Consider the following 17,439-nt stretch of genomic DNA (forward strand, 5'->3'; position numbering starts at 1 on the left):
TGGGAAGGTGTTGATTTAGGATTTGTGGCGAGCGGGTACGGACTGGGATGAAGCGGTTGACAATGAAGTATTTGAACGTTGGAATCGTTGGACCAAAATGATAGAGTTTATATCAAACGTGAAGATACCGATGTGTTATTTCCCACAAGCAACCGAAGAAACGTAAAAGAATGCACAACTTCACGTGTTCGTCGACGCAAGTGAGATCGCTTACTCGTGTGTATCGTACATTCGATCAACTGTGGGAGATGGAACCTTTAAGTGCGCTTTAATTTCTGGAAAATCTAAGGTAGCTCCGCTCAAGCCAATGTAAATCCCTAGGTTGGAACTGCAAGGCTGCGTTCTGGGAGCGCGACTACTGAAGTTCGTTCAAGAGAACCATCCTATTGTGTTTTTTTTTTAAGATTTCTGTGGACGGATTCTACAACAGCAAGATCGTGGATCAGGTCAGACCCACGACGCTACAAGCCTTTCGTAGCTCATCGAGTAGGAGAGATTTTAGAATACACGAGTGTCAACGAATGGCGGTGGGTGCCGACAAAACTAAACCCTGCTGATGAGGCTACCAAGTGGGGTCGTGGTCCTTACTTTACCAACGATAGTCGGTGATTCAACGGGCCAGAATTTCTGCAACTTTCAGAAGAAGCTGCACCAGAATCCCCGCCTGAGGAGGCCAGAGTCTCGGTGTTGCTGCACTTCGTAGTGGAACCAGTATTGAACTTTGAACGATTCTCGAATTGGAAGAGAATGCTGCGCACTACGGGATATGTTCTCCGTTTTCTATTCAACATCTCTAGACCAAAACAGATGCGACAGGGACTCCTTACCCATGACGAGCTAATGGATGCAGAGTGCAGAATTTTGAAGCTCGTACAGCGCGAGAGTTACCCGAATGAAATAGCCACCTTTGAACGTAATAAAAATCTCCCAAACGAACAGCAGGTGCTTTTGTATCAGAAAAGTGCCTTGTTTCCGCTAATGCCTACACTTGATGACATCGGTTTAATGAGGCAGAGAAGCCGTATATTAACGGCAAAGGATGCGAGCTACGATTCCCGCTACCCAATTATCTTACCGTCAAAGCACCGAGCACTGAACCTGCTGGTTGAGGATTGCCTGCCATCGCCGTTACCTTCACGCAAATAATGAAACCGTCGTCAATGAGCTTCGTCAACGCTACAACATTGCGAATCTACGCCAGGTTGTGAAAAAAATAGCATTTCGGTACCAACTGTGCAAGGTCCGCAAAGCTCGTCCAAGTAACCCAGCGATGGCTACACTACCTCCAGTTCGTCTGGCAACGAATGTTCACCCGTTTAGCTACGTTGGTCTGGAATATTTTGGACAATTACTGACAAAAGTGGGGCGTTCAAACGTGAAGCGGTGGATCGCACTTTTTACGTGTCTCACGGTACGAGCTGTTCACCTAGAAATTGCGTACAGCTTGTCTACGGCGTCGTGCATCTCCTGTGTACGACGATTCATTGGACGCCGAGGATCACCAATTGAAATCTTCAGCGACAATGGAACGAACTTCCAGGGAGCGGAACGTATTCTACGGGAACAAATCGATAAGGATCTGTCGCGAACGTTCACCAATGCGACGACGAAGTGGAGCTTCATTCCTCCTGGAGCTCCACATATGGGGGGGTGCTTGGGGGTGCAAGCGTAGTGAATGGGTACGAGGTAAGGTGGTCCAAGTCTTAGAAGGAGCCGACGGGCGTGTCCGCCAAGTAAGTGTGCAGACTAAACAAGGGATCTTCAAGCGTCCAACGACAAGACTAGCCGTGCTCGACGTAGATGTTCAAGGTGCTGTTCCACAATGAATGGAAGGAAGCACCGGGGGGAGATTGTTAACACGGGTACCGTCGAGCCGGTCGCCCTATCGCAACCGGTTGTACCGCTTGGTTGACTATATTCGAGATCGCAGATCGACGTCAACGTTAATAAGCTGTCATCAGGGCAAAAACACATCAAAAGAAGATCATAGTCTCCAACGTGGATTTCTTATGCGAAGTTTTTTTTAATCTTTCGTTTATTTGGAAGGCTCATTTGCCGTGAAGCGTTACGGAGCCGAAATCAAGTTTAACAATACATTTCTTGATTCTTATACATAGTGTTAGTTTGGGGAACCGAAAGACTCGCGGTTTAGTCGAGGTTAGGGAATACAATAATCTACTGTATTATTGTATTCCCTAACCTCGACTAAACCGCGAGTAAGGGAAGGATTTTAGGGTGCTTAAGTAATTACGATGCTGATGTTCACAAAGTTGACATTCCTCGCATTTTTACATCTGTAACGGGACGAACAAACTTTTTTTGGAGACAACGACGAGAGGAAGATATACGGAAGGGATTAACGACAGACATGGAAATGTACAACAAGAGGAAGACTTTCGATATGGGGTACGACAGACAAGGGAATGGGCAGACAATGATTACAGTTTTACATTAGCAACTTTCTAAAACTGGTGGACCAGGGACATGTACTCAAGATCAAGGCCCGACAACACTTCCCTAATAGGCTTTGGTTGTTTTCCTCGGACCCGGAGATGTTCAGTTACCGCAGATCTGGGGCCACGATGCTCCTCGCACGCCCACACGCATGATCGATGTCCTGATAATCCTCGCCGCAAATACAGAGATTTCCTTCCGAGAGCCCCACTCTGAAAAGATGTGCATTTAGAGTGTAGTGATTGGACATTAGACGACACATGGTTCGAATGAAGTCTCGTCCCATATTCAATTTTTTGAACGATGGACGCTTCGACACCTGCGGGCGAATTGAATACAGCCATCTACCCAACTCCCCATTTGTCCATTTCTGTTGCCAGCTGTTCAAGATTTCCTGACGAACTAATGAGAAAAATTTATGCGAAGTGTTATTCCTTAAATTGTCTATAATAAAGCGTGAATTTTTCTTATTAATAATAATCTAGTGGCTTAGCCTAATTACAAACTAGAGCAGGTAATATGATTGAATTAAATTTAAAACTAAATTCTAATTTATAATTGTACCTACAACTTCTTAGAAACTAATTATAACCTAGGAAGGCTGACAGTAAACAAAGGCAAGCAATTAAAAGGACACTGAATTGTAAGTAGTTACCCTAAAATACCTATGTGAAACCTGACGAAAATAATTAATACCTTGTAGTTTGGAGCAAATACACATTTGACTGCACAGCCAGTGTATCGCCTTGTGTTACTGTCGTAACACCTACATTCCAGGGAATTCTTGAATGACCTGAAACTGAACAGTTATTGAAGGCATATCAAATTTGTTTCAATGGATCGAGTAGGACATGAATCAGTTTTTAGAAGAGATATCAGCCCTTTGGTTATGTATGTAGATCTTACGGTCTTGGTTACGCGTATAGACTCCATGGAATTCTAGGACAACCTGCAATGGAACACTAGTTGAATATGCAAAACAGTACTTAGTTCTCTGGGTTTCTAAGAGTGCCTAGTTATAGATTTACTTTTGGATGACAATAAGGCTTAAAATTATTTTTAAGTCTCGTGCCGCAGAGGGACGCATAACGAAGTGACGTTCTAAAAAGTTCGTTGTTTGTATCTACAGATCGGTTCTCCTCTACGGACACGAGACCTGGACGATGCTCATCGAGCACCAACACACAGTTTTCAAAAGGAAATTTCTGCGTACCATGTATGATGGGGTGCAGATTGCGGACGGTACTTGGAAGTGGCGAATGAACCACAAGTTGTTGGGAGAACCATAGCATCGTTCATACAGCGAAAATCGAACGATTTCGGTGGGCCGGGCACGTATCCAGAATGTCGGACAGTAATCTGATAAAAATGGTTCTCGGCAGCGATCCGACGGGCACAAGAAGGCGAGGTGCGCAGCGAGCGAGGGGGGTCGATCGAGTGGAAAACCATTTGCGGACTCCTCGTAGACTGCGTAGTTGGCGAAGAGCAGCCGTGCCGAATGGAATCGACTTTTTATGTACTGCAGAGACCAGTCTGGCTTTAGTCTGAATAAAGAATAATAATTCTTATTCTTGTCGTGAAAAAATCTTTCCTTCGCCTTATATTCACGAAATGTGTGTGTCGATTTTTATTTGACGTTATATAATACAGTGTAAATAACAGATGGCATTAGTAATTTTCGGAGTAACCTCAATTTTTTTGCGTGTAATATTCAGAGTTATGTATATTTGTCTGTGATATATTTGTATCATGACTACTGTGACGTTGATACAAGCAATTACACTTCCAGACTTATAACAAAGTGAAATGATAAATCAGCAAATGTTCACTAAAATAAAATTCGTTAAGATTCGTTTAAAATTCACTTCCAATCAAATGTTTCAGGATCCATGATAACAGAAAATTAAGTTTCGACCAAATTTGTCTTCGACTGAAAGTGCTATTAAAAGAGTGTCAATCGATTAAATGGCTGTCGACCAAATGGCAGATATTCTCAAAAATACATCAACACATACTCAATGATTCAACACCAGACTTATGAAATGTCCACCCAGGCTCTGTGCATACTGACCAACATAGCACAAATAATCCGATGTGATATTGAAGCCGAAACACTCCATTTTCATTTATGTTTAGCAAGATAAAAAGTTAATTTTGAAATTTGTGTTTCGGTTTGGATTGTATTGACCAATAGGCTCATTTTCAATACTTTCACAGAGCACTGAACTGTCGAAGACCGCAAAGAAATATTTGATGTGGGAGGCAGTCTCATTTGTTAGTCAAGGAGCGATATTTAGATATACTACGACCGGGACCATAAGCCAGGAAATCAATGTGAGCGAGTGCCTGGAAATGGCAGGATTTGGGATACTTTTATTGCTTTTTATTGCTGGTGTTTGTTTAATTCAAAAGATTTTTCAATATAGAAAATTATTTTGAGCTTTTTAGGGGAGTGCTTTCACGTATCATAAGTCGAGTTAGTACTATCCCATTCAATTCCACCACTTAACTTTACAGATACGTATTTCGACCTCAACAGTAATCTACAAAATCCATTGAAAGATGAGTGTGCTATTAGGGCCGATGCCCACGTAGCGTTTTTTCAACGCTGCGTGCACGTGGCGTTGAAAAAACGCAGGTGTGCATCGGTGCGGTGACGCTGCGTTACCGCTTTTTCCCGATGCACATCTGCGTCCTTTTAACGCCGTGTGCACGCAGCGTTGAAAAGACGCTACGTGGACATCGGGCCTTAAAGTTTAAAATCTTACATGTTTTCGAGACGGTCCCCAATTTTATGTTCTGATTTGACTGAAGAATTTTGAGGTTTTGTTGCAAATCGTTACGAATAAATGATTTCTTATGCTGCAGGTCTAAGAAAGCACAATTCTAAATTTGTAAAAACATGCGAAGCGGACTGCTGCAATAAAGAAATACCTAATAGCTGACCATAAATCAGCAAAACGTTCCTTCGTCCTTTCGGACATTCCAACGCTCTGATGGAATAGTTATCACTAGTCCAGATCTGATCCTATTTTGCCTCGAATTACCCATCGGAATCAACTGACTGATTTTGCCGTCCCCAATGGGGCCAGAAGCAGCGTGAACCTTTTAAATTGGCCATAAAATAGTGAACGTCAAGTGCGCCATAAACTCCATGCACAGTTGGTTCGAACTGGTTTGGTCGTTTGGCGGACCCGGTACCCCGACTGAGAGCACTTTCATTCTGCTGCTTTTTTTTTATATCGCACCAATCCCTATTTGTTTGTCGTTATCGGAGCACTGTTTATTGAAACTTTTTTATTCTCTTCCAAACAGGATCGTGGCCGCTCGGATGGATACTGTGTGATATATGGATCTCATTAGATGTTCTACTGTGTACGGCGTCAATCCTTAGCTTATGTGCAATTAGTATAGATAGGTAAGTCACGTCTACGAGTGGTCAGTGGCGCAGCCTCTGCGTTAAAACTCAAAGGGGAAGAATCTAACAATTTCGCATATGCCCAGTTCTTATACGGGCTTTGAAAGGTTCCTATACAGAATTGTTAGAAAATCGAACAGATGCTGGTTGGGTGTACGCAAAGCTATTACAATTTGAAGTATACTTTTCATGTCAATCATTCAAAGACATGAACACCTTTCTTCATTACTAAAAAAAATCAAGAATTATGGAAGCCACATCTTAGTACCAATATTTTTTTTAAAACATATTTGCATTTGTCAAATAAAAGGAAAAATACCAAAAAACGGTTCGAATTTGATATTTGATTTCTACAATATTATTAGCACCAAACTGTGTCTATTGTTAGCTACGATTCAACTTCGGCACAACAAATACACTTACTTTACCATTTTTCTGTTGTTTGTGAGTATTTTTTTTTCGCGATTTTGGGGCTCATCCTATCTCTAGTTACGCCAATGAGTTCAATTATAGCACGTGTATGTCGTCGGTGTCAGCTCGTAGTCCTCAAGCAACGAGCAGGACCCACAACCGTTCTGCAAGATTGTATGTTTGTTTGTTTAAGTATTTTGCTTTTTATAGCACTGGAAAAAAAACACACATTTAATCACGTGGAAACACACGGACGATGCTATTATTTTCCGTACATCCGCCTGTTTTTACGCTACGCTTCCATTGCCTACACAGAGAAACCGATGATGCAGAAATGGGTTTTTCATTTCGCGACGACGACGATGAATGCTGGGTGGTGTCGTAAATTTGCAGTGGAACTATCGAGCCGGGCATTAATTGGAAACAATTCGACTTTACGGTGCTTGAATGAAAGCAGGAATCGTCGACAACTTAATTGAGGATAATTTGTATTTGCATTTATGTATTGATACCATTTGAATACAGTTAATTGGGAAACAATCCCTCGTATGGAGCTTCAAAACACTGGCACGGTCCGGGAATGAATGGTTACAAGACCGCGATGAAATTAACCTCACAATTACCGTGGGGCATTGAAATCCGTGCACTTGAAAACCTTAGTATATGAAAAAATCATTAGAAAATAGGAATCGAATGTAAATGAAACGTTTTCCATTGACACAGGAGCATGAAGGCTTCTACTTTTGAAGTGTTTCACATTTACTCATTAAAAACTACAAAAAACATGATAAAATAATGAATAAAATCTCTACTGCTAACTTGAAATCCGTCCACCGTGGACGGATTTCAAATCAAAGGATCAAAATCCGTACAACTATTTTTTTAACTAAATATTTAAATTGAAGCAATCTGATTGACTAAACTACCACTGTAAATAGTTCGATACGGACCTTGAGAAGCGATCCCTTCGTTTTGTATTCCGCTTATCTTATGTAATGACTCGCAATTAGCAATTAAAACACAGTTACTTTTGGTGCAATTATGCCCTAACCGAAAACAAAATGGCGGCAAAAACTCCGCGTTTGGTGGGTGGCGATTTGTTTTTGATTTTTGTTGTTTTAATTTCAAAGCCTTCTTTCCACTTCTATGTCCTAAAAGCTTACTGCCAAGTATCTGAACAGGATAAGATAAATTATATGAAATTGAGGTGGACGGATTTCGGTCCCGCACGGTAGACATTCCCATTTCCATTTATTTTTCAGATGAAGGAATTAACAGGGTTTGGGCGCGGAAAATCCTTCTTCATTTGAAATGCTTGGAGATTAAAATTCTGTGACAATTTTCCCGATGAATTAAAAATACTCTAAACTGAACGATTACAATTCTGCGGCTCAGCAAACGACTTGATATGGGTTCTCGTCAATCTTTGTTCTACTTAAAAATGTTTTAATTTCATTGAAAGAATTTGATGCATCTAGAAAAGAAATACAGGTGCTCTGTCTAGGGCGTTTTGTCTCGCCAAAATGTAAAATGTTTCACAAAAGAGTTTTTAACAATTTCGGTTTTTCCTACCTTCCAACTGATTTGTTTTAATTATTAATATTATTTTGGCATTTTTTCGCCCAACCTACATAATTTCAAGTTTAGCTTTGCTACGGTTATCTCAAATACGGTAAATAAGTGGGAAGTGAAATTTTGTCTATCAGTAAAAATATGTGCATATGTTGGTTGCGAACGTTTGAAAAATTATATGTCTTTCAAGTGTTGCACCGTTTTTTGAATATTTTTTTCTTATAGTATATGAATGGGCTATTTTAATACTCTCAGAAGATAAATTTTCGTAGAAACTGTTGTCGGTGACATTTTTGTAGTCTCGAAGCAAACTTATTTAACATAAGCAATTCGTACAAATTCGTGGTACATGTCTGGACTATTGTATGAGAGTAGCATAACTTTCATCCACTACCTTAAATATTGATTTGGGACTAATCACTATCACTTAGATGGTGCACTCTTCAATAGTCGAGATCTGCCCTGGCCACATCCTTGCAAAAGCTGAGGAAGAGGAAGGATGGTGAGTTGTATACCTGAAAGATGTAGAGAGCTCTATGACCTCTCATAGATGCCACGGAAGGTTTTTGGTATTGTTAATGTGGAAGGTTATAATAGTCGGAATTGTTTTGGTAGAACGTGAAACACAAAAAGATCTTGGATAGAAATACAAGTAGGAAAGAGAAGAGTCTGGAATTGAATTCACAATCTCCTGCTTATCAAGCAGAAGCGGTAGCCGGTAGACCACCGAGCTCGTCTTCAAGCATACTTATTTAACATAACTGCAAAATAGCAGTGTGTGCAACTAGTTGCAAAAAGGTGATTTTATTGGCACGAGTTGTACGTTTATCCAACGAGGTTTGCCGAAGCGAGGCTTTGATATCACAAGAAGTTCACGACAAATAATATTTAGAGGATGTGTAAAAAAAGGCACATCATTCAATCAAACGCAAAAAATCTGGACATTAAAAAAATATTGTTATTAGGTATAGAGGCGTTAGCCGGTCCGAAAAGCATCGGAATTTGTCATACTTTATCTCGGGAACACCGGCGCTTTCGACATCAAACCGGAAGCTAATTCAATTGGCAACGGTATGGATCCTTCTCATATCATTAAGTTTTTCAAAATTTTTACGGAATACATCTACGAATACATTTGAGTTTTTCCAGTAAATAGCTTGAAATTTAATTCTTGAAATTGATTAAATCAATTAATAATTGAAATTTAAATTCATTTTGATTTGTTTTAAGTTCAACTGATTTGAATTTCCATGAAAAACTCGTTTGAATTATTATTCATAAATCGGACTCACAGTCGAAGCATTCACAATCCATTTCTGAAATCTCGGGCTCTTTCCGAGCCTCTTGAAAGGAGGCTTCCGAGCCGCTTGAAAGGAGGCTTCCGAGCCGCTTGAAAGGAGGCTTCCGAGCCTCTTGAAAGGAGGCTTCCGAGCCTCTTGAAAGGAGGCTTCCGAGCCTCTTGAAAGGAGGCTTCCGAGCCTCTTGAAAGGAGGCTTCCGAGCCTCTTGAAAGGAGGCTTCCGAGCCTCTTGAAAGGAGGCTTCCGAGCCTCTTGAAAGGAGGCTTCCGAGCCTCTTGAAAGGAGGCTTCAGAGGCTCTTGAAAGGAGGCTTCAGAGGCTCTTGAAAGGAGGCTTCCGAGCCTCTTGAAAGGAGGCTTCCGAGCCTCTTGAAAGGAGGCTTCCGAGCCTCTTGAAAGGAGGCTTCAGAGCCTCTTGAAAGGAGGCGGCCGAGCCTCTTGAAATGAGGCTTCCCAGCCTCTTGAAAGGAGTCTTCTGAGGCCTCTTGAAAGGAGGCTTGAGCCTCTTGACAGGAGGCTTCCAGGCCTCTTGACAGGAGGCTTCTGAGCCTCTTGACAGGAGGCTTCCAGGCCTCTTGACAGGAGGCTTCCGAGCCCTCTTGACAGGAGGCTGAGGCCTCTTGACAGGAGGCTTCCAGGCCTCTGAGCCTCTTGACAGGAGGCTGAGCCTCTTGACAGGAGGCTTCTGAGGCCTCTTGACAGGAGGCTTCTGAGCCTCTTGACAGGAGGCTTCTGAGGCCTCTTGACAGGAGGCTTCTGAGCCTCTTGACAGGAGGCTTCCTGAGCCTCTTGACAGGAGGCTTCTGAGCCTCTTGACAGGAGGCTTCTGAGCCTCTTGACAGGAGGCTCCTGAGCCTCTTGACAGGAGGCTCCTGAGCCTCTTGACAGGAGGCTTCCGAGCCTCTTGACAGGAGGCTTCCGAGCCTCTTGACAGGAGGCTTCCGAGCCTCTTGAAAGGAGGCTTCCGAGCCTCTTGAAAGGAGGCTTCCTAGCCTCTTGAAAAGAGGCTTCCTAGCCTCTTGAAAAGAGGCTTCCTAGCCTCTTGAAAGGAGGCTTCCGAGCATCTTGAAAGGAGGCTTCCGAGCATCTTGAAAGGAGGCTTCTGAGCATCTTGAAAGGAGGCTTCCGAGCCTCTTGTCAGGAGGCTTCCGAGCCTCTTGTCAGGAGGCTTCCGAGCCTCTTGTCAGGAGGTATCCGAGCCTCTTGAAAGGAGGTTGCGTAGGTCGACGGAGGTCCTTTGTAGCTTAGTTGATTAGCACCAGTCTAGCGTACTGTAGGGTTGTGGGTTCGAGTCCCATAGAAGGGAAGTGGTTACCTCCAATACATTTTCAAATCAATATCTTCCACATAATGTACATACTCACCTACTGATGTTTCTTCCCTCTTCCTGGCTACAAGGCCGTGGCCGGTACCATTGTTGATCATTTGAACATTTGAGTCACTGAAACTTGCACACTGAGAATGCTTGAACATCCTAGTCAATCGTTCAGTTGATTCTTTGTGCAATCACGGAGTAGCAACCCTAGATATGTGTAGTTAGTTAAGGCTAAGCTAAGCTTAGAAATAAACTATGAACTTTTTAAGCAAATAGCTTGAAAACGATTTGGCATATTTCATTCTAAACGTCATTTGAAAACTGACCAAATTACGTACAACCTTGAAAAATGCATCTGAATGAGATTAAGTCAAAGTGTTGCAAGTTACCCCATTTGACGGTACCTCCATCTCATCGAGAAGAAATCACATATATCCGATTGTGACGGGAACTTTTCCCCGCATTGTGCTTATCAGACTGGAAAAATAAAACATTTTTTGGAGGCCATCCACTTACTGTCACTGTCATTCCTCTGCGCTTTGTTCTTATTTTAGGAAAGACGTGTCCGTTACTTGGCAAATATCTATTTTTCTGTTCCTTCCTGGAAGAAACGGATCATATGAAATATGCATGACATGCTCGATAACACATCGGACAATTTGTTTAGTACCAACTTGTCCTTCCATTTCGGTTTGGAAAAGCCTCCGGCGATTCGGATTGTAACATGATTTGTTCCCTGGTCAGTTGAGCATATCCTTTATCTGGACGCTAGCGGCTTGGTTCCTTCTTCATCCTTTAACGAGGGCACAATATTTCAATTTCGAATATCAAACACGGCAAAGATGTCAATACCTTTCCATGTCAGTTGAAATTGGAGGGGGTGGTGGTACCCATGTCAAGCGGACGTGTCCCGTCAAGTTTCCGGCACCGCAATTCAGTAAAGTCAATACAATTTCCTCGAATGAAACTTTGTTTGCCTTGGGTGGAAAATCCTAACTTCCCTTTTAGGTCCCCTGTGAGGAGAAGTTCTTTAATCGATTATCCCACGGTGCTGAGAAAATGTAAATGGCTAATCGTTTTTTTATTTGCTCGAACTTTCGCGTCTCAACTATAATAGCCGAGTTTAAATGGTGTTGACCTTGGAATTATGGATGATGGGATATCCAAGTTTAGGGATCCATTGCGAAATGATGATTTAATGAATACTAGTCTGAGGTCTAATTTGAATCCAACGACGATATGTAAACACTTATCTGTATATAATTAGGCAAATCAGAGGATATCTTTTTATTTTCCTTGACCTGTCGTCATCTGCAATAATATTCAGTGATTCAATGATACAAATTAGTTCCAATACGGCAGACATCTTTTTTTTTTATTGTATTTAAAGGATTTAACTTTACAGTTATTCATCCTTAACGGCAGACATCGAAATGCACGTTATCATAAGTTGGATTAATGAAGGATAAACTTAGTAAGACGATGACTTATTAAAAAGGATTATTACTAATTACTTGAAATTAGCTGTGGGCTAAAAACGTTTTCCATCAGTTAGTTTCGCATGGCATCAACAGTTCGGTTGTTCAACCATGACGCGATTGAAATCTACTCATACGCCACCAAGCGAACGCTATTGAAGAAAAAGGATGCGTAATCATCCACATGGTTGCGCTCAGTTTAATAGTCTGAACAGTCACATTAGTCGTGAGACGATCCGAAGAGAAGGGGAAACCTTCGCTATTTTCATTCCGATAAACAACCACAACCCATGGCAGCCAGTAGCGTAGTGGTACGCCACGTTGTCAAACCTGCATATTAGGTTGAGCGTCGGGGCGGCGTTGTTTGTTTTTGGGGTTCGAATTTCGCAGGAAACTCGTGGTTATGCCAACAGTAAGTCAGAATTCCGGATCTAATAAATTTTCATTAATTGATAGGCGAGATGATGTTTGTATACGAAATTCATCATCACAGATTGCCGGTTCATACAGCATATCCGGTTCGTGCGAAGTGACTGTATTTGCACATATCTTGAGAGGTCTTGGAATGTGTAGTAAAGTTATTAGAAATATGATGAATTTATTTCAGGATTTTCTTAATGTGTATATCAACATCAACTGATTTCTGATGATAGTTAAACAATAACCAATTCAGCTTACTCATAAATCTCTTATGTACATAGCTGATCAAAGAAAACGGATCCTATTCCATTTATCGCAAACATAAGTGTCGAACATAGTTGGTTATTCCCATTAACTTAATTTCGTTGCTTTTATGGATCAGTTGACACATGTTTCTTATAACGGTAAATTAAATTTCGTTTTGTTTCACTAAGCCAAAATCAAAAAGGCAAAGAAAGCTGAAATGGTATATCAGAAATAATAACGCAATCTTTGAAGGCATTTTGCAGCTTGCATCGGTAATACCGATTCGGTATGCCGTTGGATTGCAATCGTTCATCATATTCACAGATTGTATAGAATCGATCCCAGAAGTCATGCATGCGGAATGGTAGTTTATCAGTGGAAAAGAAGCCTATACTTCACCTGGCGTAGAAGTACTGAAGTTGGAAGCACCCAGCGATTACTGATGCCGTAATTACCGACCGTCTGTTACACCTCAGTTTTGTTGAAGCTTGAAGCTCAGCAGAAGGGCACTGTGGTTGTGCGCTTCGATAGGCTTAATGGCGATGATGTTAGCTTCCTATCTATCCGGAATCTATGACAAAATGTCGAAATTACATATGGTTAAAATTGAAAATCCATAGTCTTGAGAACAATACAAAGCAAAACTGTAATTTAGCGTCATCGGGGATGACAATGGTCCAAATAGTCATCAACTTAGAATGTCGTCATAATGGAATTATTGTATCTAACGACAAAAAAATTGTAACATAAGAGACCCTTTCGAACGATTAAGTTATCCGACCTACAGACTGTTCGTGAGTACGATGCCCCAATCTTGACTTGAACCCACAATCTCATATTTCAATAACAAAATTTCAAAACGACTAATCTGCTTTTGTAGACAAAGATTCAAACGTCGATTTGACGAATCTGAGAGCACACCCACGCAAATGAACACCATCAACAGGTAACAGAAGCCTCCACCTACGTGTTGATGGTGTTGGTTTGCGTGGGCGTGCTATCAGATTCGTAAAATGGTTTGAATGTTTGTTTACAAAAGCAGATTAGTGTTTTTGAAAATTTCGTATTGATTTCTACACAAACTCCTACCACAGACAAACAGACGTAATACTAGAGAAAATATCATCGTACATGACTTTATCGACCAATTTGAATTTGATTGATTGCGCGACTACGTCAGTTCAGCGGACGATGGAAGGCAACCAGCCCCCACCTTGAGGGAAGTTAAGGATGCCATTCAACAGCTAAAGACCAATAAAGCAGCTGGTAAGGATGGTATCGGAGCTGAGCTCATCAATATGGGCCCGGAAAAGCTGGCCACTTGCCTGCACAAACTGATAGTCAAAATCTGGGAAACCGAACAGCTACCGGAGGAGTGGAAGGAAGGGGTTATATGCCCCATCTACAAGAAAGGCGACAAACTGGAGTGTGAGAACTTTCGAGCGATCACCATCCTTAATGCCGCCTACAAAGTGATATCCCAGATCATCTTCCGTCGTCTGTCACCATTAGGGAACGAGTTCGTGGGAAGTTATCAAGCCGGCTTCGTTGACGGCCGCTCGACAACGGACCAGATCTTTACTGTACGGCAAATCCTTCAAAAATGCCGTGAATACCAGGTCCCAACGCACCATCTGTTCGTTGATTTCAAGGCGGCATACGACAGTATACACCGCGTAGAGCTATGGAGAATTATGGACGAGAACAGCTTCCCTGGGAAGCTTACCAGACTGATCAAAGCAACGGTGGATGGTGTGCAAAACTGTGTGAAGATTTCGGGCGAACACTCCAGTTCGTTCGAATCGCGCCGGGGACTAAGACAAGGTGATGGACTTTCGTGCCTGTTGTTCAACATTGCGCTAGAAGGTGTCATGCGGAGATCCGGGTGTAACAGTCGGGGTACGATTTTCAACAGATCCAGTCAATTTATTTGCTTCGCGGATGACATGGACATTGTCGGCCGAACATTTGCAAAGGTGGCAGAACTGTACACCCGCCTGAAACGTGAAGCAACAAAAGTTGGACTGGTGGTGAATGCGTCAAAGACAAAGTACATGCTTGTGGGCGGATCCGAGCGCGACAAGGCCCGCCTGGGAAGCAGTGTTACGATAGACGGGGATACCTTCGAGGTGGTCGAGGAATTCGTCTACCTCGGATCCTTGCTAACGGCTGACAACAACGTTAGTCGTGAAATACGAAGGCGCATCATCTGTGGAAGTCGGGCCTACTACGGGCTCCAGAAGAAACTGCGGTCAAAAAAGATTCGCCACCGCACCAAATGTGTCATGTACAAGACGTTAATAAGACCGATAGTCCTCTACGGACATGAAACATGGACAATGCTCGAGGAGGACTTGCAAGCACTCGGAGTATTCGAGAGACGGGTGCTTAGGACCATCTTTGGCGGTGTGCAAGAAGACGGTGTGTGGCGGCAAAGAATGAACCATGAGCTCGCCCAACTCTAGGGCGAACCCAGTATCCAGAAGGTAGCTAAAGCCGGAAGGGTACGATGGGCAGGACATGTTGCAAGAATGTCGGACAGCAACCCTGCAAAGATGGTGTTCGCTTCCGATCCAGCAGCTACGAGACGGCGTGGAGCGCAGCGAGCGAGATGGGCAGACCAGGTGCAGAACGACTTGGCGAGCGTGGGGCGTATCCGAGGATGGAGAGATGCGGCCTCGAACCGTGCATTGTGGCGTCAAATTGTTGATTCAGTGTTATCTGTTTAGATGTTAACTAAATAAATGAATGAATGATTGCGCGTTTCACAACTAGAGGCGCTAGCGTCGTAATCCTTCGACTTTGACATTTCACTCTAGCGCCTTCTGGTGACAATGTCATACGAAACATTGCTTCGTGTAACATGCTCGCAAGATGGTGGTAGAGGAGTGATGGATGTTTAGTAAATTGTTCAAGCTGTTACGTCTGTTTGTCTGTGCTCCTACCACCAGTTTGCAATATGCATATGCACCAGGGTTGTGCTGAATCATTCTCATACGATAATAATTGAAATTATCATTTGATAACTTCGCAATTTTTTTGAAAATGGAAGTGTTTTAGAAGAAAGTACTGATAAGGAATGAAGTATGAGGTGAAAAGATTATCTCATGCACTTAGTTTACACTGATTAGCAGTTTTATAGTGATGAAATTTCGATTTTACTACCACTGAAAAAACGCCATCCCTTGCATTAATCGTTTTGACTAGTACCTTATTGATAATAAACATAATTATGTATTATCAATTAAATGTAAACCTTACCAATACAAATTTAATGTCAACAATGAAGTTTAATCTGATGTTTGTCATTGTATTTTAGTGTTATATAGAGAAATAAGTTCAAAAATTAACGGTAAATATTAAAATCAAGATACAATTATCGAACGATTCTCGCTCGCTATCGAGTTTTTATCAAATAATAATTCGGATATGTAATCGCATGAGAGTGTTGCTCATCCTCGATTATTTGAAAGTTTGATTTACCTCATCCCTACAAATAGGGTATCTGTTCCCATATTAATAACAGCCCGTATATTAATCCCAACCGTCAATAAACCAAATAAAAAATCAATTTGATTACAATTTCTCACAACGTATGTACACAATAATGAATAGACCACCTTCTCCAATGTTTGGAATATTATTTAAAATTTCGTTTGAGTAATGCTTTAGTTCACAAGACTCAAATTATTAAAAACAAAATTATAAAACACATTTATTTTCATTTTCCTACCTTTGAACTGTTGATTTGATGCACTGCTCGATCGCTACTAGCAGATTCATCTGTTTTCACGCCGTTCTTTTCCACTCAATTTCAAGCTAAAACAAATGTATCCTTTCAAAATTCACTTCACAACACATAGAGCACATCACATTTTCACTATAAATATAATCATATTTGAAAAACCATTCCGATTTCCTATAGTTTGATATAGGTTTATTTCGAACAACGTCTAAATTATTCTTGTGCGTATTCCAAACTATTTACATGGCTTGCAGCATCTGCAAGGGTTGCCGACCTAGATTTTCATTCCAAAAATGCTTGAATGAACTTTCGTTGTGAAATTCAACTCTTATGTTTGTAAAACAAGGTATATCGAAGAGATAAGCTATGACAAACATAAAATAAAACTGATAAGTTGGAAAACTACAACAAAAACTGGAATTTTGTAATTATATTTCAACTCAAATACAAAACATTGAACAATTCGGCATCACTGCAATCATATCGTTACGTATACACACGAATGATAGTGTGCGTATTTTATGTTGGAAACAGTATTATTGATATAGGTACATGCATAGGATTAACTGTTTTTGAATGTTATTGAAATAGGTGCATGGCAGTGATGATGTTTTTAGCTAAATACTTCTATAATGTGATAATAATTTCATTTTTGAAGTTACCAAATTGTTTTCAATTAAAAATGACGTGAGCCGAGCATAATTATTCTCATGTTTCTTGATTATTGGGTGAGAAATAAATGCATTTCATATGCGCATTGGCTTATTGTTATTGATATAGGAACAGATACCCTAACTAAAACAAATTCGTTTGAATTCCCACTGGAAATCCTTTGCATTCCTTATGAAAAATATTTTGAGATTCGAGAAAATTCGTTTGAATTTCCAAAATTAATATGTTTGAATTGACAAAAACAAATTCGTTGCAATTCCCAAAAGAAATTCGTTTGAACTCCCAAATGAAAATCTTTCGAATTCCTGAACAAAAATCTTCTGAATTCCTAAATTCCTAAATAAAACTCGTTAGTCACCAACGAAATTTCCAAAGTAAATTCGTGGAAAATTCCAAGAGAAAATCGGACAC

At 41.2% G+C, this 17,439-nt stretch overlaps 2 protein-coding genes across 2 annotated transcripts in view; one reads left to right on the forward strand and one right to left on the reverse strand.

Moving 5' to 3' along the window:
- LOC134227304 (D(3) dopamine receptor-like) overlaps window positions 1-17,439 on the forward strand; it is a 304,852-nt gene that overhangs the window by 235,545 nt on the left and 51,868 nt on the right. The window contains exon 4 of the mRNA XM_062708690.1: window positions 5,770-5,872. Coding sequence (XP_062564674.1) covers window positions 5,770-5,872 — 103 coding nt within the window. The remainder of the gene's footprint in view (window positions 1-5,769; window positions 5,873-17,439) is intronic.
- Window positions 1-17,439, reverse strand: part of LOC134227322 (uncharacterized) — a 275,985-nt gene that overhangs the window by 183,245 nt on the left and 75,301 nt on the right. The window lies entirely within an intron of this gene.

The sequence above is a fragment of the Armigeres subalbatus genome, chromosome 1, assembly GCF_024139115.2.
Source record: "Armigeres subalbatus isolate Guangzhou_Male chromosome 1, GZ_Asu_2, whole genome shotgun sequence".
NCBI classification, from domain to species: Eukaryota; Metazoa; Arthropoda; class Insecta; order Diptera; family Culicidae; genus Armigeres; species Armigeres subalbatus.